At 36.8% G+C, this 26,626-nt stretch overlaps 1 protein-coding gene and 1 long non-coding RNA gene across 4 annotated transcripts in view; one reads left to right on the top strand and one right to left on the bottom strand.

Moving 5' to 3' along the window:
• Positions 1-26,626, top strand: part of LOC126763571 (homeodomain-interacting protein kinase 2) — a 109,454-nt gene that overhangs the window by 77,463 nt on the left and 5,365 nt on the right. The window contains 7 exon segments of the mRNA XM_050481208.1: positions 24,077-24,438; positions 24,505-24,825; positions 24,935-25,035; positions 25,144-25,353; positions 25,422-25,862; positions 25,950-26,250; positions 26,310-26,590. Of these exon segments, the coding sequence (XP_050337165.1) occupies positions 24,077-24,438; positions 24,505-24,825; positions 24,935-25,035; positions 25,144-25,353; positions 25,422-25,862; positions 25,950-26,250; positions 26,310-26,590 (2,017 nt within the window).
• LOC126763596 (uncharacterized) lies at positions 4,742-6,330 on the bottom strand. 3 transcript variants are annotated; one of them, XR_007667637.1, is made up of 3 exons: positions 6,234-6,330; positions 4,907-6,170; positions 4,742-4,836 (listed from the first exon to the last, which is right to left on the bottom strand). It is a non-coding gene; the product is annotated as an uncharacterized LOC126763596 (long non-coding RNA). The 3 variants fall into 3 exon arrangements; XR_007667638.1 differs by having other exon boundaries at positions 4,907-6,010; positions 6,080-6,302; XR_007667636.1 differs by having other exon boundaries at positions 4,907-5,813; positions 5,986-6,302.

Consider the following 26,626-nt stretch of genomic DNA (forward strand, 5'->3'; position numbering starts at 1 on the left):
CGTGTGGCAATACGCAAAATCATTTGTATGTGTATGTGTGTGTGTGTGTCTGTGTCTGCGAATGCGTTGCTTGCACTCGTTGGCGTGAAACGCATTGTTATTGTCGCTTAGCGTACTGTGGTTGTTGTGTACAGCTATGCACATTTGTTGCTTTAACTGCAACAAGCCAAAATCACATTGCCGTAAATCCGCGTAATTTCATTGTGTTGCATGGCATTCCATTTCAAAACGACCGGCCGTCAACGTCCGCTGATTTGTTGCAGTTTTTTCATATTTTTACATGATTTTTTTCCTTTTTTTCCACGGCGTATGTTTGTATGCATGTGTCTTGAAGCAAAAAAGCAAAAATAAATAGCAAAATGCAAAGTGCAAAAAAAGCTTGAAAATTAAAAATAATTATTGTGTTTTAATGACTGCATTAACATTTGTATGCGGCTGTAAAAATGCGCAGATATTTTTTGTTGCTATATACATATACACACGTAGTCAAAATAATAAGTGCATACGCCAGTGTGACTTTCAATGACCAAACACTTTTATTCATGTTTGGTGGGAAAGAATGTTGCATTTCATTTTCATTTTGTCATTTAAATCAAAGGAATGAAGATATTAGTAATAAATATTGGAATAGGAGCTTAAATTTCTATTAGATAATGAAGAGACAGATAGCTGTGTCTAAAAAAAATGTATTAGTTTCAGTTTTCCGTACCCTCTTTGATTTTTGCTTATTTCGTTCATCAGTATCTAATTTTTCAGTCTCTGGGTTTTGAATTTCGTTTTGTCATGCTGGCGTTAAGGGGGTATTCTGGTCTAGAAGCATGAATTTCAGGTAATTTTTAAAGTGTCGTAAAAAAAAGGCAATTAATTAATTATTTTACGATCCATTTCTTTATCAGTTATTTGTTAATTTTAGAAGAGTACAGAAAAAAATTAAAAACTAAAAAAAGTAAAAAATTTCAAAAATTATGAGCTGACGAAGTGGGGGGTCTCTAAAAATTCCACGTGACCATACCCATGACTTCAACCCTCCTAGTTATCTGAAACCAAAAAAAAGTGGCCGCAACTTTTTTTTTACAAAATGGCGACTGCCTGAAAAAAAAGTTTTTTTGGATAACTTTTTCTGACTATTTCGAATTTTTTAAAAATAATAAAAATAAAAATCTGTGGATGGGGCTAGTTCCAACCATAGACAAGCCTATAAAGTAGACTCTATAAAAATTTCAAGTAAATCGGTCCAGTAGAACCTGAGAAATCGTGGGTATCGTTCCGAAAAGGTCAGTTTTGAGAAAAACGCGTTTAAAGTTTAGGAGACAATTCTAGTGAACACGGACGCCACGTTACAAAATCGGCTGTATCTCCGAAAATAAGTCGAATTTTGAAAATTCCTTCCATGGTCATATTTTTGAAAGTTTAAACTTTCAAGATATGCAAAAAAAAATCGATTTTTTCAAAATCCTAGACAAGAATACCCCCTTAAGTTTACGGCACGTATCAGTTGAACTCTCACACCAGTTTTTCCAACAAAATTTCAGCTCCTCCCAAAGCTTTTCAATTGGATTCAAGTCGGTGGACTGACTTGGTCAATTAAGAGAACTCACACCTTTGTGCTGGGATCAATCTCTTATCAAGTACGAAGCATGTTTAGGATCGTTATCCTACTGAAATGTCCATATTACCACACATTACATTACCATAGCGGAATACTTTCCTTAGCATATGGCAGCATCTTATTCCCTAAGATACAATATCTTCAGATTGGAGTCTATTCATGGTGTCTGTAATATGATGTATTGGTCAGACACCGTGTCATGAAAAGCAGCACCATACCATTGTGTTGCCGCCACCATGTTCAACGGTATTTTTTCTAAACCGTGAATGCAACTTTTTGTCGCATTAAAGGCTTTTTTGTCGCTATCCTGCCAGGTAAATTAGCTCGTTGTAGCCTTCGTCGGATCACTCGGAAAGATATTATATTACCAATATCGCCTTAAATTATTCTTGAAGATATGAATATGTCGAGACGGGACGATACGTTATTTGTTGTTATTGATGTCTTTTTTCGTTGATATTATTTTTAATTTTTATGGTTTTCTGCATTTTTTTTTCAGCTGTTTATGTTTTTAATTAACAGTGGTGTCCTCAGGAACTCTTTGTACAGCTTTTAGGATTAAACCAACAAAAATAAAAAAAAATCCTTCGTCATGTTTCAAAAAATTTAATGTTTTCAAAAAGATGTATAAACTTCTTTAAAATCTACCGAGCGGTTCTCAAGCTACAGTGGTCACCAAGATAAAAAAAAATATAGTTTAAAGAAAAACGCCATTGAGGTTCCAGAGCGGCTGAGAACCCTTTGTACCATCATGTTATCGAATAACTCGAAAAATTGTCGAATTTACCGCAAATTTTCAGAGAATTTTTCTAAGATATTATACTTTAAGGAAGGCTTATGAACGTGTATGACCCAGCACTCATTATAGCCATCCTTCTCTATTTGATGAATTTTTTTTGTTGTACTTTTTGAATTTTCCTTCAAAGAGGCGATTATCACATTCTTATTCATTGAAACTTTCTTTTCACTGATGAGGAAGAAGTTGTTAGGAGACGGTTATGGCTAATGCGTAGAATCCAGAATAAATTCGATCCGCAAAACCTTTGTTTTTCTTGTTTCGAGCTTCCGCGGCTCGCAATTTATTTTATACCTTGTCGGATATCCGTGCTGAGTCGATTAAGCCATGTCCTTCTGTCGGTTTATACGTGATCTAGTCGCTCAGTTTTTGAGATATCGATCTGAAATTTGGCGCACGTTCTTTTCTCCACAAGAAATCGCACATTTGTCAGAACCGCCGATATTGGAGCACTATAAGATATAGCTGCCATACAAACTGACCGATCAAACTCAAGTCCCAGTAAGGAAAACTTTTTTATTTGGAAAGATATCTTCAAAAAATGTAACATAGATTATTGTTTAAGGGGGGAGTCTGCTTTAGAGGCATCAAAAAATCGTTTTTATTTATGATCTTTTTGGGAGGGAAAGAAATAATTGATTAAAGCGAAATTTCTGGAGTTTATAGTTATATATTGAAACATCATTTACAAATTTTTTGGATACTAAATCTTTGATATTCTGCCTTTGAGAAGCAACTAACTGATGCATCTCGCATGTGCATTTGTCGGACGGCGGGCAGGATGCAGGTCGCAATTTCTATCGGAAACAGAAAATTCAAAGAGATTCATGTTTTTTTTTTAATAACTTTTCTTCTAGTTAAACAAAAACAAAAATTCCACTAAAAAGTGTAAAACTTAAAAAAAAAAATTTGAAAAATTGAAAAAAAAGTAATTTTTGACCAGAAAAACTTTACTTTACGTTGTTTAAAAATATGTTCAAATTTGACTTTTCTTACTTTTTTTTAGTTTAAACAGAAGATAATTTAATGCCAAATATAATAAACTTTGCCACAATTCCATATGACGTTTAGTTTTTTTTTCTATCCTGCCCGCCGAGAAACCGAGAAATCGCGCGTCAAAGCTTTCGCTTTCTGCCCAAGCGCTCATATACTTACATACATACATATGTATCTGCTAGACGCTAGGTCACTATTTCCCTTGTAGCTTCGAAAATATTTCGAATTCGCATCTATAACTTTGGCGACATATTCTTAGATTATTTTTTAAGAGGTTTAAAAAGAAAATCGATTTTTTGAAGCTTCTAAAGCAGGCTATCCCCCCTTAAGGCAAGGCGTTCAATCTCCCTAAAAATTGTTTAGATCGGACCACTATAGCATATGGCAGCCATACAAGCCGACGGATCAAAATTAAACTCTTGTATGGCGTCTTTTGTATTTGTGAAGGGTATTATATGTAGTTTCAGTGCAACGGAAATTAACGTTTGTTTATCACCAGTATGACATTCAAAATGCCAAATTTGCAAATTTGATAGAAAAGGTATGAAAATAGCTCGCTTAGTAACCGTTTGAACACGTGGTAACGGCGATGATTTAATTTTAATATTAAACGTAATTTAAATTATCTTTGTTTTGATTAATGCGTCTAACTCTAATGGGGAAGATGATTACACAATTTTTTTTTCAATCCTTAGGGTTCAATACGTTTTGAACTTCTCATTGATTAAGGAGACTTTCTCTCCTTACTACATGCTTTTTAACCTTCGTACTTCACATTAGACATAGGCAATGCTTAAGCACTTGTTTAGGTTAGGTTAAGTAAACATTTATGCAATGCCAAGTTTCCCACAATTTCGCCATAACATATTATTATTTGTTCGAAAACTATAAATAAACCTGTTAGAGGTGCTTACAAAAAAAGCATTATTAAATTCTATTTGTTTATAGTTATACTAGTCGTGCTGTTTTTTGTTTACATACATATTTATACTTGTTTGACGTTTAACTATCAACTGCCAGTTGATGTGAAAATCGTGTAATAGAATTCTACGTTCGAAATGTTTAGAGCTAAATATATAGGAATATAGCGCGATAGTATGTAATGTAATTTAATGCTAGGAAAGTTTTTCATACGCAAATGTCTAATTATAATTTATGAGAAATGTATTAAAATAAATCAGCTGCAATTAGTATATATTTACAGTACTGTTACATATACAAATGTAAATATTTGCATGAGAGTCTAGTAAACTGACAGTCTATATCCATATATATATGCAAACGAAGTGATATATTTATACTAATGTCTTAATTATTTTATTGAATCACTATTTATTTATACATTTCATAAATCAACCTTGATTTTATAGTTTTGTGCTGATATTTTCATTTTTATAGATGACAAAGTGTAAACCGTCCATTTCGAGGTTCCCTACTATTTTAAAGAAAAAAGCACAGAAAATTTAAATTTATTATGATTCGAAAGAACATTTTTTGGCACTTACTTTTTGAAGATTATCTCTTTCAAATATTGGCCGCGGCTACGTCTCAGATGGTCCATCCGTTGAGTCCAATTTCCGATGACTCGTTCGAGCACTTCGACTGGTCACTGGCGAATGACAGGCGTGATGCTTTGTTGCAAAGTCTGAATCGAAGCGGTATCGTCCGCATAGACTTTAGTCTTTACATATCTCCACAGGAAAAAGAATAATGATGTGATATCACACGCTCTCGGTGGCTAATCGACCGGCTCAAAACGTGAAATAATCTTCTCACCGAAGTGTAATGTGTGGGGAGTGGTACTGTCTTGTTGAAACCAAGCGTCGCCGAGCTCACGAGCTTCAATTTCAGGCATCAAATAATCAGTTCTCATGGCGCGATAACGGTCGTCATTGCCGGTTACGTACTCACAGGCATCATTTTTGAAGAAATATAGACCGATGATTCCAACGGCCCAAAAACTACACCTAACCGTTTTTTTTTTCTAGATGAAATGCAGCTCTTGAATCTCTTCAGGGTCCTCTTCGTCCCAAATCCTGAAATGGGCCTCACCGCTGAACAAAATTTGGCTCGAAAACGTCGGATCTTCTTTGATCTTTTCAAGAGCCCATAGAGCCTCTCAGTTTTTGAGATAACGCGCTGATGTTTCGCACACAAACTTTTTCCCCTCAAGAAGCTACACATTTGTCGAAACCGCTGATATCGGACCACTATAGCATATTATGATCGTTCAGAAATCCAGTCCTTGTATTGAAAACTCTATGATTTGACAAGATATCTTCAGAAAGTTTTGCAAGGATTATTTTCCAAAGCCACACTACACTCTCTGCACAGATTGTTCAGATTCGAGCAGCATAGAATATGGCTGTCATTCAAACTGATTCAGCAATCATCTTTTCACATACTTGTATCCTATAAAAAATGCATCTGTATTATAGCTTCAGTGCCACGCAAGTTAACATTTTTTCTTATTTTTAATCATATAAGTGCAGAGTCGTAAGCACCAGTGGTATGTCACAATATTAGCCCGATGAGACCGCACACTCTACCTACCAGAACGCGACTACATACTCTCGGAACGCACCTTTCACTTGCCGTCTTCCTGTTTGCTGCCGAAGAAAGCAAATCCTCTTAATAAAATTACTTTTCATCGGTTATCATTTATCCGTTCTGCTTACGTTAGCCCCAACCTATATGTCATTATCAATTTCTCTTTCTCTTTTATTGAGAAATTTGTATCCGTATTAATACATTTTACCGCGCACGCATCTACATAACTGGAAATTATTAACTTGTTTGCACCATAAACACTTCGCCTGACATCTCCCTCACCACTTTGAATTGTAATGTGTAATCCATTCATTGCTTCGCTTTCCAATCACGCCCCTGAACCAACTTACATACGCGCTACGTATTTCCTTCCTCTTCCGCTAGTTAGCTATGAACCGACTGCGTCAACAAGCCAAACGACCGACCAGCACAAAGCTCACACCCGAACACCGCGTATCATCCAGCCCTACTTCCCGAACAGCAACAATAGCCGATTCAATAAAGTGTGTTTTGTTAATAGTATTAGACCCAGTGGGAAATTATAGAGTAGAGTATAGAGTGTTTCAAATGAGCTTGTTTTTTAACAAAGTTTATTAGTTTCCGTTGCAATCTGTCTATTTGGAATATCTTGTGTGTATAATTTTGTGTTATTTCAAAGACGAGATTTTACGATTTTTACGATTTTTTTAATAAATTTCAGCTTTTAGTGATTTTGAAAGATTCTTCTATAGAACATGTAATTATATTTTTCACATGATCGGATCATTTGTCTTTTTCGAGAAAAAATAGTTCAAAGATAAACTCAGATCCTGAGCGGCTACACTTTAGAAAGCTGTAATTCAAAAACTTTTTAAGATATGGAAGGTATATTCTCTAAGAATATTAACCTCGAATAATATTGAATTGTTTTCGCTGTATGGCGCCAATTGTAGATGCCAAGTGCAGCCAGGTCCTTCTCCACCAGGTCTTTCCAACGGAGTGGACTCTTCCAGTTCCCCTGCTTCCCCCGCCGGATACCTCGTCGAATATTCTCAGAGCTGGGGTGTTTTCATCCATTCGGATGACATGCCTTTGGCAGCGTAGTCGCTGTCTCTTAATTCGCTGAACTTTTTCAATGACATGGTATATCTCGTATAGTTCATTGTTCCATCGAATCCCGGTATTCGCCTTTGCCAATACACAAAGGACCATAAATCTTCGACAGACGCTTCTCTCGAAAACTCGTAACGCCGACTCATCAGATATTGTCATCGTCCATGCCTCTGCACCATATAGCAGGACGGGCATGATGAGTGACTTTGTTCGTCGAGAGAGAACTTTGCCTTTCAATTGCCTACTCAGTCGGAAGAAGCAGCTGATGGCAAGAGTTATTGTTGTTGGTGTTAATGCTGGTTCCAAGATAGACGAAATTATCTACAACTTCGAAGTTATGACAGTCAACAGTGACGTGGGAGCCAAGTCGCGAGTGCGACGACTGTTTGTTTGATGACAGAAGATATTTCTTCCTGCCCTTCCTCCTATATATCATAACCACATCGAATTGGTGCATTTTCCCTTGCATTTCTGCAACCACTTCAATTTCCTGCTGGGCATCCGCATGCGTTGCTTTACGTTGCTAACTTCCCTGCGGACATAACTCGCAACTTTATTATGTACATACATCGACTGCTGTGTTGCTTTGCTCCTAATTGAATTTTAAACTTGTGGCAGCGTTTAGTCCACTTATGGCTTAAATATGTGATTTTTATTGTTTAAACTGTGCGTATACATACCCAGTTGCGCACCTAATGGTTTTGTTGCTGTTTGTTATTTGCAATGCAAAAGCAAGGAAAGAAAATATAACATCATTTTTTTTGTGATATGCCAAACCAGTGAAAAGCAACAGTATAATTTCGCTCCACCAAAGTAATGTACAGTTGCTAACAAAAGTGTGTGTACAAGTAGAAATCAGTATTACATTATTTAATTTGTTTTGTAATATTGTAGCCACAAAAACCACCCCATAATCTGCGACATTAACTGTGGAACTGAGTTTTGGTTATAAAATGGTCATATATTGGTTATTATATCTGACAATGATTTTCGATTTTTTTTTTGATGATACTACGTAGTTTTGCATTCTAGTTGACTATAGTATATATAGGATATCAACTAGAACTTGACCCTCTGGGAAATATATTTTTAGGTGGAACTAAACCATTTTTTTTTTACTTTTTCAAAATATTTCCATAATTTTATATTTTTATAAAATGTAATGTATGGTAAAATTTTTAAATAAATATAAAATTATGAAAATATTTTTTCGAAAAGTCTTAAACCTTCAATGCCAGTTTTCTATTACCTCCTTCTGCCTTTCTGCTGACTTACGAACAATTTCCTTGTAGTCCAGTCATTTAAGCTTAAATTAGGTAAGAATCTCGGAATTCGGAATTTATATGTCTGTAAATACTTGTATATTGACACCATAAAGTTGTCCCAAAACCTACATATGGTAGGGTATACTATAAATGGGTATATCGAATTCCGAGGTGAACTTACTATAATGAATGGACTATTTGTGGAATGTATATTTTAGCAGGCTACTTTATGTTCCACAGTTATTTGTTACTGTACGCAACACGCATTCGTTCACGTTGCATTTTCGTTTAAGTACGTGTCCGACATCCATCCACCACGGAAACTGTATTAACTAAAGCTTCTGGATTTAGCTTGCAAATTCACTTCCGTTCAAAAAAAGTATAAAAACCTTACAAGATTTTTCTTAAAGTGTTTCTGTGCAGCATATACCTTGCAGATATTACAATTTCATAGTAACGGTATATAAGAATAATCTTTGCCGTGCGTAGCTTGAATTTTTAGTTGAAAAAATAGCACAATCTGAAAAAGTGTTCACAAAACGATACAAAAATGTATAAAAATTATTAAAAAATAGCATTAGATTGCACATTTCGTTAGTATTTTGTATTATATCCACCATTTTTAACCTACCTCCCACACATTTTCACATTTCTCTGCATGTTGTCCACAAGTTTTGGACATCGTTCCTTTGAAATGGAAGATCAACCCTTCCAAAACTCCAGCCCATAAATCATTAAAAATTTTGAGTTTTTTGCTTACTATTTTGGTCTTGACATCATTCCATAAATTTTCTATTTAATTCAGATCCGGGCTTTGCGCAGGCCAAACCAATATTCAAACTTTTTCATTGTCGTGCCAATGATTTACCACCTTTGCGGTGTGCTTCGAATATTTGTCTGCACAATTGTTATGCACAATTGCCCAGTTTTACCCCTTATTAGACCAATTGGCCCGACGCCATGCCATGAGAACCCGCGCCAGACCATGTTACTTCCACCGCCGTGCTTAATAGTTTTTGTTTTTGGTACGGTTTTGGGTTAAGAACTTGACCTTGTAGACGACGTATACATGTTTTTCCATCTAGACCCATCCAATTTATCTTGGTTTCGTCGCTCCAAAGCACCGGTCTCTAAAATTGTGCTGAAAATGAGAGTCGTGTTTTGATGTGAGTTGTGATTTTAACAGGAGTGATTTCTTCCTGTCAATTCGTGGGAAAAGTTGGGGTTCGTTGAGCCGTCTTTCTATAAGCTTTCTGGACACGTCCATACCGTATTCGTCATTAACTTCGATCATATTTTCTCTGACTGACTTAAAAGGTTCGGCTTTGCTCTTCCGTACTATGGTTTTGTCAATACTAATATCGGTTTTACGTGATCTCGGTTTTCTTGGTATCTTTTTGTTGACACAAGATGGGTCTCTTTTTGTTGCATAGAGAGCATTATTTCAGCAAATTCATCAAGAGTTTTTCCTTTTTTGCTCATAACGCACATAAGCGCTCTCTTTTCCAGCGTGCAATGTTTTCCCCTCCCCCTAAAGTGATCGATTAAGGTGAAGCAACTAACTGTAGGCTGCATACGCACCACAATCATTCTTTTGCAAATATTATAGATTACATTCTTGCGACTACATTTGCCAACTTACCGTCTATTTTTAAACATTTCGTAATAATTTTTTTTTTCTTTTCTTCCAGGTAAATATCGACATTTCTTGGCAAATACTACACAATAAGGTGGTTATTTAACGGGAATTAATTACAATGGGACACTCATCGTCGCCTTGGTAAGCAGGAAATTTGCACCAATTACGCATTTACGTAGGAATAACAATCATACCATAATATACTTACATACGTTATATGCTTAAGTGCATAATGAATGTACATATATACATACTTATATATTATGCACAAATATATAATATTTGTAGCGCCATCGACATGTTTTCTTAACTGCTTTTAGTCATAGCGACGTCCTGTTGCTGCGATAAAATTGAAAGGTTATGTTACGCGAGTGAAAACATGAATGATGGCGACCTTGCCATGGTAAGGCGAATTGCTTGTCATTGAACGGGTATTGTCCACCATTCGCAACCTTCGCTGCTTCGCTCTCTTAGAAAGTGTTGTGGTGGCTTTCTGGAAGTTGCTGTGCGAAATGTCGCAATCAATTTGCCTTTTACTTTCTTGCACGCTTAGCTCGCTGCTTTTCGCCAGCAACAATTTTAATCAATATTCACTATGGCTGCGCTTTTATCGTCCTTCCTCCAAGTCTGTATATATGTATATGCATGTGTGAGTGCAAGAGTATATGGAATCGGCTTTTGAAAAGTCTAATGCGATTCTAATGGACTAAAGCTGATATAAAAATATAATATATACATATCTACGTGCATTTAAAAATAAATTATGTGTTTTCAGCAACTCTCTTTCAATGTTACCATTAACCTATTTTATAAATTATCGTCAATGGTGGAGGTGCTTACTGGTCTCAGTTGCTTTTTGATCCAAAATAGAATGTTAATTCTATTGATTGCATACATACACATGTTGCATGCAGCTACCTTCATAGTATAGCTTTTGCTAGGTATATCTGCGTTTGAGTTTTTCGCAAACATCGATCGTGCATTAAAAATAGCAAATGTGAATTATGCCATACGCTATGTCATTAGCGAACTGATGGTTTGCATGGCCCTACCCGATAGTAATAACAAATACCAAATACCTGTTGGTCAGTGTGCGTGTCTCTAATGAAATTTCACTTTCTTTCACATTTACTTTTTCATTTTCATTTCTATCTAATATCGTTGCTTAAAATTAAAATTATGTATTTCTGTAATTTTTTGAAATGAAAACGTTTTGATTGAATTTTTTACGCGATTGTCTTGAAATATGTTTCGTAATTACAGCGAACCTATAAAATACATGTGTATAGCATATAAATAGAAAAATAAATGAGGATTGCACCAAAGGTCTATTGTGCCCTCTCCTAAGTCAAAACGACTCACTTAGCCCCAGCATATTGATAAATTCCAATATTGCTACGTGCTATTGAGGTGATGTGATCCCCATTCGGAAACCTGGATCCAAGGGACTTTTTCCTGTGTCTACAGACAGCTCTGCAGTCAATTAGTAGGTGTTCTGGAGTTTTAGGCTCCATGCCGCAGAACCGGCAATTTGCACAAGAAACTAGGCCCATATTATCTTCTTGAGCTTGCATTGGTCAGTGTAGAAAGCGACAAGTAGCCGGAGTTTGTCCCTTGGGAAGTTGATTACATATTTAAACCTGCTAAGGTTGTAACCTTCCATTAGTAAGTTGACATGGCGCATGCCTTGGAGTTGTTGTCAATATGTATATCTACTTGCCCACACCTTCATACTTGCGGAGCAGCTTCTTTACGGTATAGGAACCAACCGCAATAAAAGGTTGAGATCCAGTTCATTCCCGACTATACCTTTGTGATCGGGCATCCAGATAAGGTGCACTTGGTTACAATTGTTTAGCCGTTCTATACACTCCTGCACCAGTAACGATTTGTACTCGTGCGCAGAGATCGCTTTAAGTGCCGCTTGACTGTCGCTAAGTTGACTATACGTTCTTTGCTATAGTTGCCTTGGAGGTTTATCTCTACCACCGACTTATAGCAAAGACCTCTGCTTGGTATATGCTCGGAAAATTTCCCATAAGTATGGAGAGTTCGTTGCGTGGTTCTGCGACTTCTGCACCAATTCCTTCCGACGTTTTCGAGCCATCGGTGTACCACTTAATTGTATTATCCTTAAGCAGTAGCTCGAAAGCAGATTCATACCATTTAGCCTTGCTGCTAAAAAATTGATGTCGACAAATAATTAGCTTCTTGTGAAGAAAAAGACAAGTGTCGATATCAAAAACGCTTTTGTACGAGTATAGCTTTATCCGAATGATGCTGGAAGAAAAAGAAAGTGTTGTTTCATCAAGGTAACATAATTTCGAATCACTTCCGCATCCGTATTCTGCGAATCGGACCCAAAGCAACTTCTTGCTATTTTCAGAGCTCAACCGAATTTTCGCTTGTAAGTAATAAACGCCGAAATTTAGACTTATTTTGAATGAAATATTTATTTTACACTACTTCAAAAACGGAGGGAGCTCTTGCTCTTCATCTGCTTCTCCCCGCGGGTACTGCTTCGAATATTCTCAGAGCTGGACTGTTTTCAACTATTCGGGCGACATGACCTAGCCGATGTCTCTTAATTCGTTGAACTACTACATGACCATCGTATATCTCATACAGATCAACGCTCCATAGACTGTATTCGCTGTTACGAATGCGCAAAGGACCATAAATCTTCCGCAGAACCTTTCTATCGAAAACTTGTGTTGTTGACTCTTCAAATGTCATCGTCCATGCTTGTGCGCCATAGAGTAGGACGGTGATGATGGGTGACTTGTAGTGTTTGATCTTTGTTCGTCGAGAGAGGACTTTACTTCTCAATTGCCTACTCAATCCGAAGTAGCACCTGTTGGTAAGTGTTATTCTGCATGGATTTCGAGGGTGACATTGTTGTTGGTGTTCATGCTGGTTCCAAGATAGACGAAATTTTCTACGACTTTAAAATTATGACTGTCAACAGTGATGTAGGAGCCAAGTCGCGAGTGCGACGACTGTTTGTTTGATGACAGGAGATATATCGTCTTGCCCTCGTTCACTACCAGACCCGTTTGCTTAGCTTCTTTGTCTAACCTGAAGAAAGCAGAACTAACGGCGCGGTTGTTATGGCCAATGATATCGATGTCATCGGGATACGCCAGCAGTTGTACTCTCTTGTAGAAGATTGTACCTTCTCTATTTAGCTCTGCAGCTCGAATTATTTTCTCCAGCAGTATATTAAAAAGTCGCACGATAGGCAGTCGCCTTGTGTGAAACCTTGTTTCGTATACGTTGCATAACCAGCTAGTTTCGACATATTCTAAAAATAATTGGGAAGTTTGCTAGAATTAAAGAAAAAATGTACATATGTATATACATATATACTTGGCTCAGAGATGCCTGTAGATATTAATTGCGATGCAAAAAGGTTCGTCTAAAAAAGGACTCGCAAGTCGTATCTAGAAATTAGTACATACATACAAGCATAAGAAAGTTCTCGATCCGATTACTATTAAAGCTCGAAGCTGTAAACTTTTTGTTGGTGATTTAGATGTATTGTAAACGGGGCGATGGCCGCTGGTAACTATTTATATACATACATGTATTTTTCAATTATTTCTTATATAAGGTAGTGTGTTTTTGACATGATTTCCTTTACACGTATTTTATTCCATTAAAATAGAGAAATTCCATGAAAAATTGCGTTGGTGAGTGTTGGCCGTCAGCAGCAGAAACAACAAGGGAAAACGGATGAACAAAAACAAAAAACGCACAAACAATGATTGACGTAAAACTTCACTATTATCCATTTTAAAAAGGATGCAGCTATGAATGTGTGTGCGCCGTGTTTTTGTCTTCAGTTATTCAAATTGGCATTAGCAAAACAAAAGTAGTGGCATCTGCGATAATCGTGTTGGCGTGGAACGCAACAAATGCCTGCTGGTGGCATTCATTGGTGGCATCCAAGTTATTAATGTGCAAAATATTGTTTTTGTTGCTATTGCAAGTAGTTTGTGCGCTCTCGCTGGAACGTGTTCGTTCAATGTAGTTTTGTTATGCAAATTATGGTCATTATTGTGGCCTGGTGGAAGTTGGCAGTACCCACTTTTGCTGTTTCAGGCTTAACGCCCTATTTGCTACCCTAATGTTTTGGGCTTTTCACCTATTTGTTGTTATTATTCATACATACTGGCGTCATTGACGCCATAGCGGCAGGTTAAATATGAACTGAACTGTAAGTGAATATGTACCATATGTATGTGCCTGAGTATAATTATATTCAAAGTTTGCTACCTACAAATTTGTTGTGGGTGAAAACGCGTTGCTCTATTTAAATTTTTTGACTCAAAAACTGCGTTCGCTGTTAGGAAGTCGTTCATATGCATGAGCAGCTAATTAATCGTAATAAAATATGTTTTCTAAACTTTGTTTTTGAAAGAAATTGTAAAAGTGTGTTTAGGCGGGACCTTTGTTTGCATTGCAAAAATTATATAGTTCTCTTGAGAGGCTGATTCCCTTAGTTTTAATTTGTTATTTAAGTTCAACAGCAGTAAAATACCGAAACAAGGTCCTCAACCTGTCGCTGACCACACTTCATACCATAAACCCGATATATGAAATGCTGGAAGAGTGGAAAACCCGCCAACCGAGTGAAGTCTTATTGTTCGATAATTCTCCTTCATCCAGTAGCTTGGGGAAATACTTTCAGGTGTTGGCAGAACTTTACTTAAAAATATTTTGTGAGAGAATTCAATTCGTTATTCGTTAGATTCAACCCATTTTTGGCACACGGACATGCTATTATCAAGAAAGGATTCTTTCCAAATTTCAATAATATGTCTCGCAGGCTAAACGATATTTTAGTCTGGGTAAAAAGGCCCAGTTTTAGTCCGATATTGTAAATTCGTTGGTCGTAAGGTGGCACAATTTAAAGGCACTATTCGTGCAAAGTTGTCTCGCAATACATTCAGTGGGATTTGATATGATTACTGGAAAGTGAAATAATCAGATTAAATTTAAATAAATGTAAAGTAGGCGTGGAAATGTTATGTATCAAATTTGATTGAAATTTGGTCGAGTAAAACCTAATATACATATCGTCACCTGAAATGCAAAATAACGTATCATCAAAAAATTCGAAATTGAGTGTCTTATTGATTACGCTTCACTACTTCAACAATAATAATATTACATAATATTACATATGTTCAACATTTTCAGGTTCTGCGGTCAGATATAAACCAGTTTTAACCAATATTAAAATCTTGTTTCACTCATGTTCCATTTTATTTCATGTTTCATTCATGCCACTGTAAATTTCCGAAAATGTTGTTACGTTATTTTGCATTTCAGGTGACGATATGTACTTCTTATTCTTTATTGGCGTAGAGTTAACAACAGTGCGCCAGTCGTTTCTTCTTTTCGCTACGTGATACTACGATATTCCAAGCGAATGCAGGTCCTTCTCCACCAGGTTTTTCCAATGGAGTGGACTCTTCCAGTTCCCCTGCTTCTCCCGGCGGATACCTCGTCGAATATTCTCAGAGCTGGGGCCCTATCCTGTATCTCGATTCGTAAATGTTTTCCATTCGAAATTCAGATCTATTTTATAATTATGCGAAAGTACCACCCTGTGCCGGAATAAATACGTACAATTTTCGGTTTTGCTTTCTACAACTCAAAAGCTAACGAATATTTTATTCGAAAAATGGAAAAAACGTAGTCGCTGTCTCTTAATTCGCTGAACTTTGTGAATGACATGGTATATCTCGTACAGTTCATCGTTCCGTCGAATGCGATATTCGCCTTGGCCAACGCTCAAAGGACCATAAATCTTTCGCAGAACTTTTCTCTTGAAAACTCGCAACGTCGACTCATCAGTTGTTGTCATCTTCCAAGCCTCTGCACCATATAGCAGGACGGGAATAATGAGTGACTTATACAGTTTGGTTTTTGTTCGCCTAGAGAGGACTTTACTTCTCAATTGCCTACTCAGTCTGTAGTAGCACCTGTTGGCAAGAGTTATCCTGCGTTGGATTTCCAGGCTGATATTGTAGGTGATGTTTACACTGGTTCCATGATAGACGAAATTATCTACCACTTCAAAGTTATGACTGTCAACAGTGACGTGAGAACCATTTGCTTTGCTTCCTTGTCCAGTCTGGAGAAAGCAGAACTAATGGCGCGGGTGTTGAGGCCGATGATATCAATATCATCGGCATACGCCAGCAGTTGTACACTCTTATAAAAGATTGTACCTGCTCGTTTCAGTTCTGCAACTCGAATTATTTTCTCCAGCTGCAGATTGAAGAAGTCGCACGATAGGGAGTCGCCTTGTCTGAAACCTCGTTTGGTATCGAACGGCTCGGAGAAGTCCTTCCCGATCCTGGCGGAGCTTTTGGTGTTGCTCAACGTCAGTTTAGGCCGTTTTTTTTTGGGGGGATACCAAATTCAGACATCGCGGCATAAAGGCAGCTCCTTTTCGTGCTGTCGAAATCAAATCGACGAAGAATTGGTGTGTGTCGATTCTCCTTTCACGGGTATTTTCCAAAACTTTGCGCATGGTGAATATCTGGTCCGTTGTTGATTTGTCAAGTCTACACTAATAAGGTCCAATCAGTTTGTTGACGGTGGGATTTAACTTTCACACAATACGCTCCAAAAATGTTGAGGAGGCTTATCCCACGGTGGTTGGCGCAGTTTGGTGGGTATCACTTTTTGTGGATTGGGCAGAGCACACTTAAATTCCAATCGTTAATTTTATTCAAAATAGCTCGGCCGATCTTGTTCTTATAGTCGAATCTTGCAAAACCAAACTTTGTCGGTCCTTAATAACCCTTCCAACTTTTTCGAAATTTTCGGTATTACCCCTGTCGGCCAGGAATTGTCAAACTCACATTTCGACCTCTTTCGAATGGGTTTTCAAAACTATGAGAAAAAATAGCTGAATATTTCTTATTAATTTTAAAAAATTTATTCTACAAAAAAGTAATCCCCCTGCGGCACGATATTGGTTGGTGGCGAAAAAAAATCTTACGCTTTCAAAAACGTTTTTTAATTCTCTGTTCTGGTTCTGTCAACATAACCACATACTAATTTAAACATAATGATTATTTTGAATTTGGCATATGTTACGACGGTCATATGTATCTCCAAAAAAATTTCCTTACTAACCACACAAAAAAAGGAAAACCTCCAACCACACTTTTAATTGAAAACCAGTTTAAACCAAGCCGTATAATCTACATATGTGCATACATGACAAGCAGCCTCTGAAACCCTTTTCGCAATATTGCGATGTAGGAATATGGGAGTTTGATAAATAATTATAAGAAAATATCTTTAGGAGACACTGTGCAAAATGTCGCCTAGTAAATGCTGCAATATAAAGATTCACCCAAAGCGCATTATTCTGTACTTATGCTTTCATTCAATCAATACGCCATTCATTTGTTGCTGAAATATTATTTGCTCTTTTGTTCACCACATTCGTTCAATCATTCGTTTAGCTTATCTCCTCCGCACAGCAGTTCATGCAAATATTGCATAGAATTTACTTATTTGATTCAACTGAAATCAATAGTCAAAAGAAATAGAAAATATACTAAAAAAATTATCTCTTTTGTTAAAAGAAAGAGATATCTGAAAATTTCAATTTTCAGTATACTAACAAAACTCAAATATTAACTTCAATCATTGCCCCGTTTAATTTAGTTATTGCTGGAGGAATCATACTGAAGTTAATCTGAATCTGAAATCCGTAGAGATTCTCTAGGGTATTGAGAGATTTGACTTTTGGTAGAAAATCTGAGTGATAAACTTATCATTGCTCAAAATATTTACTGTAAAAGGTCTCGGACGGACACGCACGATTTCGTTTATTTTTGGAATTTTTGGTTATTTTTGGTATCAACATTATGTATCGGCGATATTGCTTAATTTTCATCACAAAATCAAATATAAAATTTGTGTGAGTAAAACGACAGACGTCATCCGGAAAAGTAATTAAATCCAAAATTTACGTTAACATTTTTTTTTTGTACAAAACATTTTTTGTTGCGTTCTTCGTGGCAAAATATTGGACCTATACTTTTTTTTTGACAAAATGTTTTATTATAAAAATAATTAGTCAGTCTAATGTTTACGATTTCTAAATTTTCAACTTTCCATTGTGATATATGTACAAAGGTTTGAATATATTCGTTTTTATTATACCCTGAACAGGGTATATTAAGTTTGTCACGAAGTTTGTAACACCCGGAAGGAAGCGTCGGAGACCCTATAAAGTATATATATAAATGATCAGTATGTTGAGCTGAGTCGATTTAGCCATGTCCGTCTGTCTGTCTGTCTGTCCGTCCGTCTGTCTGCATATATACGAACTAGTCCATCAGTTTTTACGATACCGTTTTGAAATTTTGCAAACGTCATTTTCTCTTCAAGAAGCTGCTCATTTGTCGGAACTGCCGATATCGGAGGACTATAACATATAGCTGCCATACAAACGGAACGATCGGAATCAAGTTCTTGTATGGAAAACTTTCACATTTGACAATGTATCTTCACAAAAGTTGACACAGGTCATTTTTTAAGGCAACAATGCAATCTCCGAAGAAATTGTTCAGATCGACTTACTATAGCATATAGCTGCCATACAAACTGAACGATCGGAATCAAGTTCTTGTATATAAAACTTTTACATTTGACAATGTATCTTCACGAAATTTGGTATAGATTATTTTCTAAGGCAACAATGTATGTAATCTCCGAAGAAATTGTTCATATCGGTGAACTATAGCATATAGCTGCCATACAAACGGAATGATTGGAATCAAATGATAGCATGGTAAACTTCCTCATTTGATGATGTATCTTCACGAAATTTGGTATGAGTTATTGTTCATAGGAATAATATTATATCAAAAGAAATTGTTCAGATCGGCTTACTATAGCATATAGCTGCCATATAAATCAAACGATCGGAATCAAGGGCTTGTATGGAAAACTTTTACATTTGACAATGTATCTTCACGAAATTTGACATGGATTACTGCTTAAGGTCGGATTGCATTACTATATATATAAACTGAACACATAGTTACTAAAAGAAATGCACCTGTAAAGGTTATATTAGCTACATTTTTCTTTTTTTTTTTTTTTATAAAAAAAGGTAAATTTTTATAAACAAATAATTTTTGCATGTTAGAATTTTTAATTATGCTGTAAAAAATTCTGTAGCAATGCAGGCTAGCAGGCAAATTGGAATGCAACCCAGTATTTCTGCTACAAATCAATCAAAACTGAAATACTTTCATTATATGATGCATTTTTTATTGAATGAAGCATGAAGAAAGCACAAATATTTATTGAGCACACACGCTACAAATGCATGTACATACATGTATGTACCATATACCATACCTATGTACTTTCCTATGTAAGCGGTGCATAGGTATGTGTGTCGATATCGCTGGGTACGTGCAAATCAAAAGATCAGTTAATCAACAAATCCACACAAATGGTTACGATGCTGCCAGATATTTGATCCAAATGGGTGTAAATAACAACACACACGCATACAAGCGCATTTCATTTTCCTCAACTCGACGAGCGCGCCAGCTTTTCAGCCGGCGATTGCTAATCAATTCTCCGACTATTTATGCATGCCAGCAGATTGAGTTCATGTAAATACCTACACAAATGAGATGTGTGTGTGCGTGTGTATGTACGAGTATGTAAAACGCGGTTTGGCCGATCTGCAGCAAATGCTTATGAAAGTCTGGCTTTTGACGTGTTGATCGAGTGGCTTGTGGGCCTGAGCTGGCATTTGTCTAAGTTTTGCGAAATCACCGGCTCCGAATAACAACAACAAATGCATTTTTGTTTTTCATTTTTCTCTTGTTTTCATAGTGAATGTACTTTTCGATTCGATACTGGCTCAATGAACAAAGGCGCCCGGCTCAGGTTCAACACGAACGTCAACTCGGCTAATTGCAATTACTTCATGCCGCTGGCATGTTTGGCCTGGATTTCTTTCTTTTCGTTATTAGATTTTCAATACCTTCGTAATTTATTTGTTCCATTTCCCTCCGCTTGCTCAGCGCTAATTGTTGACATTTGAGTTTCTCTGTATTTTCGTTATGATTACAAGTCGTGCCACCAGAATGTTTGCCTCAAATCGATCAAAGCTATGGCACTCAAACATTGCTGTTCCATTTATTTTGTTGACAACTATATTGCATAAAAATAGTCAAGTTCGATTGTCACGTGGTTATTTACATAACCATTGAATAATTAATTTCACCACAGCCATTTAGTATATTCTTAGAATTAAGTTAAATAAAACTAAAAACACAAATGAAAAATAAGAATTTATCAAATATTCCATAAGTGGCAGCGTTGTGTGTTGTTGTTGCACAAAGTTGACAAGTCAACTCAAATATCCAATATTTATCTGCAGTCAGTTTACTTTATTTTTTCCTTTTCGAATTTATTTGATATAATGAGAGAGGTTAATTATAGAAAATTTGATTATTGCGTTTTTTCATGACACAACAAAATATTGTGGCAGAAATACAAGGCTAAATATTAAACTGAAAGTAAATCGTTCTAAAAATATTTTTTTTATATTACTAAATATTAGTTATACCTTTAAATCGTTATCTCAAATAATTTTTAAGTTAGAAATATCTAAAGTGTAGCCGGTCAGTTCAATCAGCTCACTCCTCAAACTCGCTTTTTCTCAAAACTACACATTTTTCAAACTTGCTTGAATGATTACACGGGCTTAAGGCGGTATTCTGGTTTAGAAATTTGAAAAAATAGATTTTTTTGCATATAATGTATGTATATACATCTATGTACGTATATAACGCTTCAAGAAAATGTCCCTAAGAGGATTTTTCGAAATTCAAATTATTTTTCGAGTTACAGCTCATTTTGTGACTCCGTCTCCGACTCCGACTGCGCGCGACTAGTTCTCAAACTTTAAGCTCATTTTTCTCCTAACTACTTTTCTAGAAACGGTGTGCATGATATCTAAAGTTACACTCAACCGATTCACCTGAAATTTCATACAGAGCTTTCTTTCGCACTACGAAGAGCTTTCGAAAGAATTTTTTTTTATTTTTAAAAAATTCCGAACCACGCAAAAACGGAGAATACGAAACTCTTTTTTCAAACCTGCACCATTTTGAAAAAAAAAAAATAATTTTTCAAAAACGTTTCGTAGTGCGATAACTACACTTTTACTCTTCACGGATTTCGCATAAATTTTCATTTTAGGTCACGGAAAGGATTTATATCCTGCACACTAAGACAAGCCATTGTTTCATCAGTCTCTACTTCGCCGACCTGCAGTTTTTTTTAAATTTAATTACCTGAAGTTTGTATTATGTTTGTATTCTTAGAATGACAATAAAAACCATGTAAAAAAATGGATAATCCAAAAAATTTTTGATTTTTTACTATCGCGTCAAAAAAAAAAATACCTAAAATTCGGTCTTCTAAACCAGAATACCCCCTTAAATGAAATTTTTTCCAGGTTCCCTATACAATGACCGACCAAAATTTTAGGTAAAATTTAACTTCTTCAAACGCCGCCATTTTGTTAATTTTTCTATTCTCTCGACATTTTGCTACAGAAACAAACGCCATGAACCCGTAAAGTGCATTACTAAGCACCACAAGACTGTTATTTGGAATAACGAATTGCATTAGGGAGAGGCGTCTGTGTTTTAAAAAATGAAAAAAGTGGGCGTGGCCCAGCCCCTTTAGTGTCATCATTCTACGGTTTTGTTAAAAACTTCTGAAAGTGCAAATTTAAAATTCGTGAAATTAAATTTCGTGAATCGCGCAAAAACCCATTTGTCGAAATATTTTTCTTCTAGGTTGGTATGACTGTCAGTGACATCTGTGCAAAATGTCACATGAAAATAATCATTAGTGTTTAGTATATGATTGTCTTTCTGAAATACGATTTTTACGATGAGTGAAATTATTCCACAAATAATTTCTATAAAATTATGTGTGCGGAATCAAATTTCTGGTGATGAAACGTTCAGAAAGTTGGAAAAAGTCTTCGACGGTAATTGTTTATCGCGAGCAATTGTTTTCGATTGTTACAAATTATTCTAAGAGGGTCGAGAACGCGTTGACGACGAATCATGTCCGGCACGACCATCAACATCAACTGAAGATAAACACGTCAATAAAATAAAGGAATTGACGATTGAGAATCGACGACTAACAGTCGGAGAACTTACTGGAACCGTTGGAATATCGTAAGGATTAGAGAAAACCATTTTGAAAGATCTTTTGGCCCTAAGGAAAGTGAAAGTAAAATTGATTTCAAAACCACTAAAGTTTTTTGAGAAACAGCGTCGCGTTACCGGATGTGAAACAATGTTTTCCGACTACTAGGATGTCATGAAACCTATTATTACTGGCGATGACTTGGATCTATGCTTACGACAGGGAAACAGACGAACAGTTGTCCGAATATCATGGCAAATGTGAGCTGACGCCAAAAACACCACGTCAAAGCAGGTAAAAAAATCAAGGTTATGTTGACAGTTTTCTTCGATAATCGAGGTGTGATGCACTTCGAATTCCTTCTGACCGGCCAAACTCTCAACAAGGAAAACTATTTCAGTGATATGCGTCGTTTGCGCGAAGCTATTCGTAAAAAGAGCTTGGAATTATGGACCGACAAGTCTTGGTTTTTGCGTCACGATAATGCATCGTCGCATACTGCATTGATTCTTCGTGAGTTTTTCAAAATTTTCAACCAATATCACCAAAAAATTATGTTGTTGATACATCAGATGGGAGCGCCATTTTTCTGTGGCAATTTGTTCCTCACTTTTGCGGATAATATGTATTAATAAATCTGACGTTTAATGCAGAAATTCTCATATTCTGCTGGATTTAGTGCTAAAGATTAATATGTTTATTTAATAACAACTTCATTGAAAAATAATTTTTGTTATCAAATAACATATTTTTATTCAATCAATTGAGCTTTTATAGCCACTGTACCTTTATATAAGTCTGTGTGCAATATTTTTTACGCGTGCATTAAATTATTTACAGGCGTACAGTCATGGACAGAGAAATGGGAATGTATAGAAACGACGTTTATTACTAATATAAACAGAAAACAATTAAAAATAGTGTACATATTTTTAAATACTAGTATTAGATGTGATTTTGAGTTAGCTTCCGAATATTTCAAGTTTATTTTTTAATTACTACAAAATGTCGAGACTGGCAACCCTGTGTTGTAAGCGAGCAAACAGCTGACTCGTTTCTACTAGAAAAATCAAAGTTTTGCGGCTATCCACGTATTCGGCCGGTAGAAGCGGTGGTGAGTGTTCATTTAGTTTTGTGTCGGTCATTAACTGAAGTACATATAAGCACGATAATTTTATAAAAGCAAAAACTGTTTCGGAATTTATATTGAAAGTGTGTTATTTTTCTGTCCATGACTGTATATACAATTGCACAATATTTGCGTAGAAGCTATTGTAACGTAACAATAACAACAGCAGTTTGTAATAAAATCAACAACATTTTCAACAAATTGTCGCAATATTTCCATTATTGTTTTTGCTGTTTGTATATGCGTATCAAAAGTATCTAGCTATTTGTGTACATACATACATTTGTATGTACGTACTTGTATTTTTGCAACAGTTCCATGAAAATATTAGAATACAAGAATTCCCACTATTGGCTATATCGTCAGTCGTCGTTGTTTTTCGTGCGCATATGCCGTTGTTCCTTCTAGCTACAATTGTTGCCGGAAATTGTGTGACGACGCTTTTATTTCATACAATTTTCGCACAATCTAATTACTAATTCTGCAATTGGTTAAGTTGTATGAATGTATTTCTGCGTATTTGCCATTGTTGTGGGAGCTGAAGAATCGCCAAAGGCTTTTGCGCCTCGCGCATTATTCGAACAGCCACAATTGTGCAGTCCATAAAGCGCTGTTATTGTTGGCTGTTGGTGCAGTTTGCGTATTTACAACATTTACTACTTTTAACGGTTCAAATTACATTTCGATTTCTTAAATTATGTAAAACTAAAACTAGCAAAGTTCTGTGACATTATTCTCATAATTACCATTTCTGTACTTACAGAGTGCGATTGCGGTTGCGTTGATTCATACACATCGTCGTCCTCGTATAACGGTTCTGGCGCCGCCGCGTCCATTTGCTTAAGCAACAGCAACGAATCTGTCGGAGTTGGTGTTATAAGCAGCACGACCGCAGTAGCAGCAGCAACTGCTTCAGCGCAAACGGCGAGCAGCAATTCGGAAACGCTGGCAGCGGTGGCGACAACGACGGTGACCAACAGCCTCAAGACGGCGCACACAAAAGTCGCCACGTCTGGGGGGCACGCCAACACGCAGCCCCCCAGCAAGCGTTCGAGCAGCGGCGCCGACGGTGATTACCAGCTGGTGCAACATGAGGTTCTCTATTCGCTCTCCGCCGAGTATGAGGTGAGTTTGCATATAATACAAAATTAAAAAAAAAATTCTTTACTCTTTTGCTTTGTTTTTATGCAGGTCTTGGAGTTTTTGGGACGTGGCACGTTCGGCCAGGTGGTTAAATGCTGGAAACGTGGCACGTCGGAGATTGTGGCTATTAAGATCTTAAAAAATCATCCTTCGTATGCACGTCAGGGACAAATTGAAGTATCGATTCTATCGCGTCTCAGTCAGGAAAATGCCGACGAGTTCAATTTTGTGCGTGCTTTCGAGTGTTTCCAACACAAGAACCACACGTGTTTGGTGTTTGAAATGCTCGAACAGAATTTGTACGATTTCCTTAAACAAAATAAGTTTTCACCGCTACCTTTGAAATATATACGGCCCATTTTAGAGCAGGTCAGTCTAATGGAAATATACATGTCTATATATTATCAATGTTTATACCGTTATATTTTTTGTTTATACATAATATTTCTCTTGATTTTTTATCGCTCACGCGCTTTAGGTTTTAACGGCGTTGCTAAAGTTAAAGCAACTTGGTTTGATTCATGCAGATTTAAAGCCGGAAAATATAATGTTGGTAGATCCAGTAAGACAACCTTATAGGTAAGTAACCCAACAACACTTCAACACACGTTTTTTTAATTTCAAACTTTACTGTCATACACACATATACTATACATATGTATTTATTATTCTTTTTTTAAAAAATAGGGTGAAGGTTATTGATTTTGGCAGTGCGTCGCATGTCAGCAAAACGGTATGCAACACTTACTTGCAGTCCCGTTACTATCGTGCACCTGAAATTATTTTGGGTTTGCCATTTTGTGAGGCAATCGATATGTGGTCGCTGGGTTGTGTGGTGGCCGAGTTGTTCCTGGGTTGGCCCTTATATCCGGGTTCTTCTGAATTCGATCAAATAAGGTTAGTTACTCATATTAACCTCGCTGTTTCAAACAATTACTTAAATAACAATTTTCTACGCCTTACAGGTACATATCACAGACACAGGGTCTGCCTACGGAGCACATGCTGAACAGCGCCTCGAAGACATCAAAGTTTTTCTATCGCGATGTCGATTCGACCTATCCGTTTTGGCGCTTGAAGACCACCGAGGAACACGAGGCAGAGACTAATACGAAAAGTAAGGAGGCACGCAAATATATATTTAATTGCTTAGACGATATTGGTCAGGTAAATGTACCAACTGATTTGGAAGGCGGTCAATTGTTGGCCGAGAAAACGGATAGACGCGAATTCATTGATCTGCTAAAGCGTATGCTAACCATTGATCAAGAGCGTCGTCTTACGCCAGCTGAGGCGTTGAATCACTCCTTTGTACGCCTCACACACCTAGTTGACTACGTCTATTGTAATAATGTAAAAGCCTCGGTGCAGATGATGGAAGTATGCCGACGTGGCGATTTCCATACGTAAGTATACAATATGTTCCTATGTCACATTCGAAAATTTTATGATATTTTTTTATGCAACTATTTATTTATTTTATGCATTTATAGTGTGCAGCCAGCTTCTACATTGGTTACCAATTTTGTACCGAGCACTACGGAGAATATGACGTTTACCATCAACAATCAGCTGACCAGTCAAGTGCAGCGTTTGGTGCGTGAACGTCCATTAGCCTATGAGGGTCTTTATCAAATCTACGGCGGTCGCAATGTTGGTCGTCAGTACACACAGGGACGCGCCGATGCGTTCCAACATCAGTTAAATATTTTGTGTCCGTCATCCTATCAAACCATGCCCAGTCCCACCAAGCACGTGGTTGTTGGCAGCGCCACAATGCAGCCACCATTGCAAGTACGTATACAGGCTGAGCTTTAGCTTTTTAAAAGTAATGAAAATTAAACATTTCAAAGGTTCCTCCACAGCAGTATGTCAATGTGCCTGTGCCAGTGTCGATGGTGGAACCGGCTTCCGGACAACGCATGTTGCTTACAAATCGTGTACAAGCCAGCGGCGTGGCTTGGCCGCAGACCGGACGACAAATGGCTTTGGTGCCTTCGTGGCAGCAAGCGCCAGCACATTCGCTAATTGTCGATTCGGCACCATTTTTGAATGTTGAGGAGATTTATCCTAAACACCATTTGAATATACCCAGAAATGATCTCAAGAAGGAGTCGCCAGTGCAGCATTTAGTGTAAGTTATTTACTTTTAATGCTTGACAATATGTTT

The sequence above is a fragment of the Bactrocera neohumeralis genome, chromosome 6, assembly GCF_024586455.1.
Source record: "Bactrocera neohumeralis isolate Rockhampton chromosome 6, APGP_CSIRO_Bneo_wtdbg2-racon-allhic-juicebox.fasta_v2, whole genome shotgun sequence".
NCBI classification, from domain to species: Eukaryota; Metazoa; Arthropoda; class Insecta; order Diptera; family Tephritidae; genus Bactrocera; species Bactrocera neohumeralis.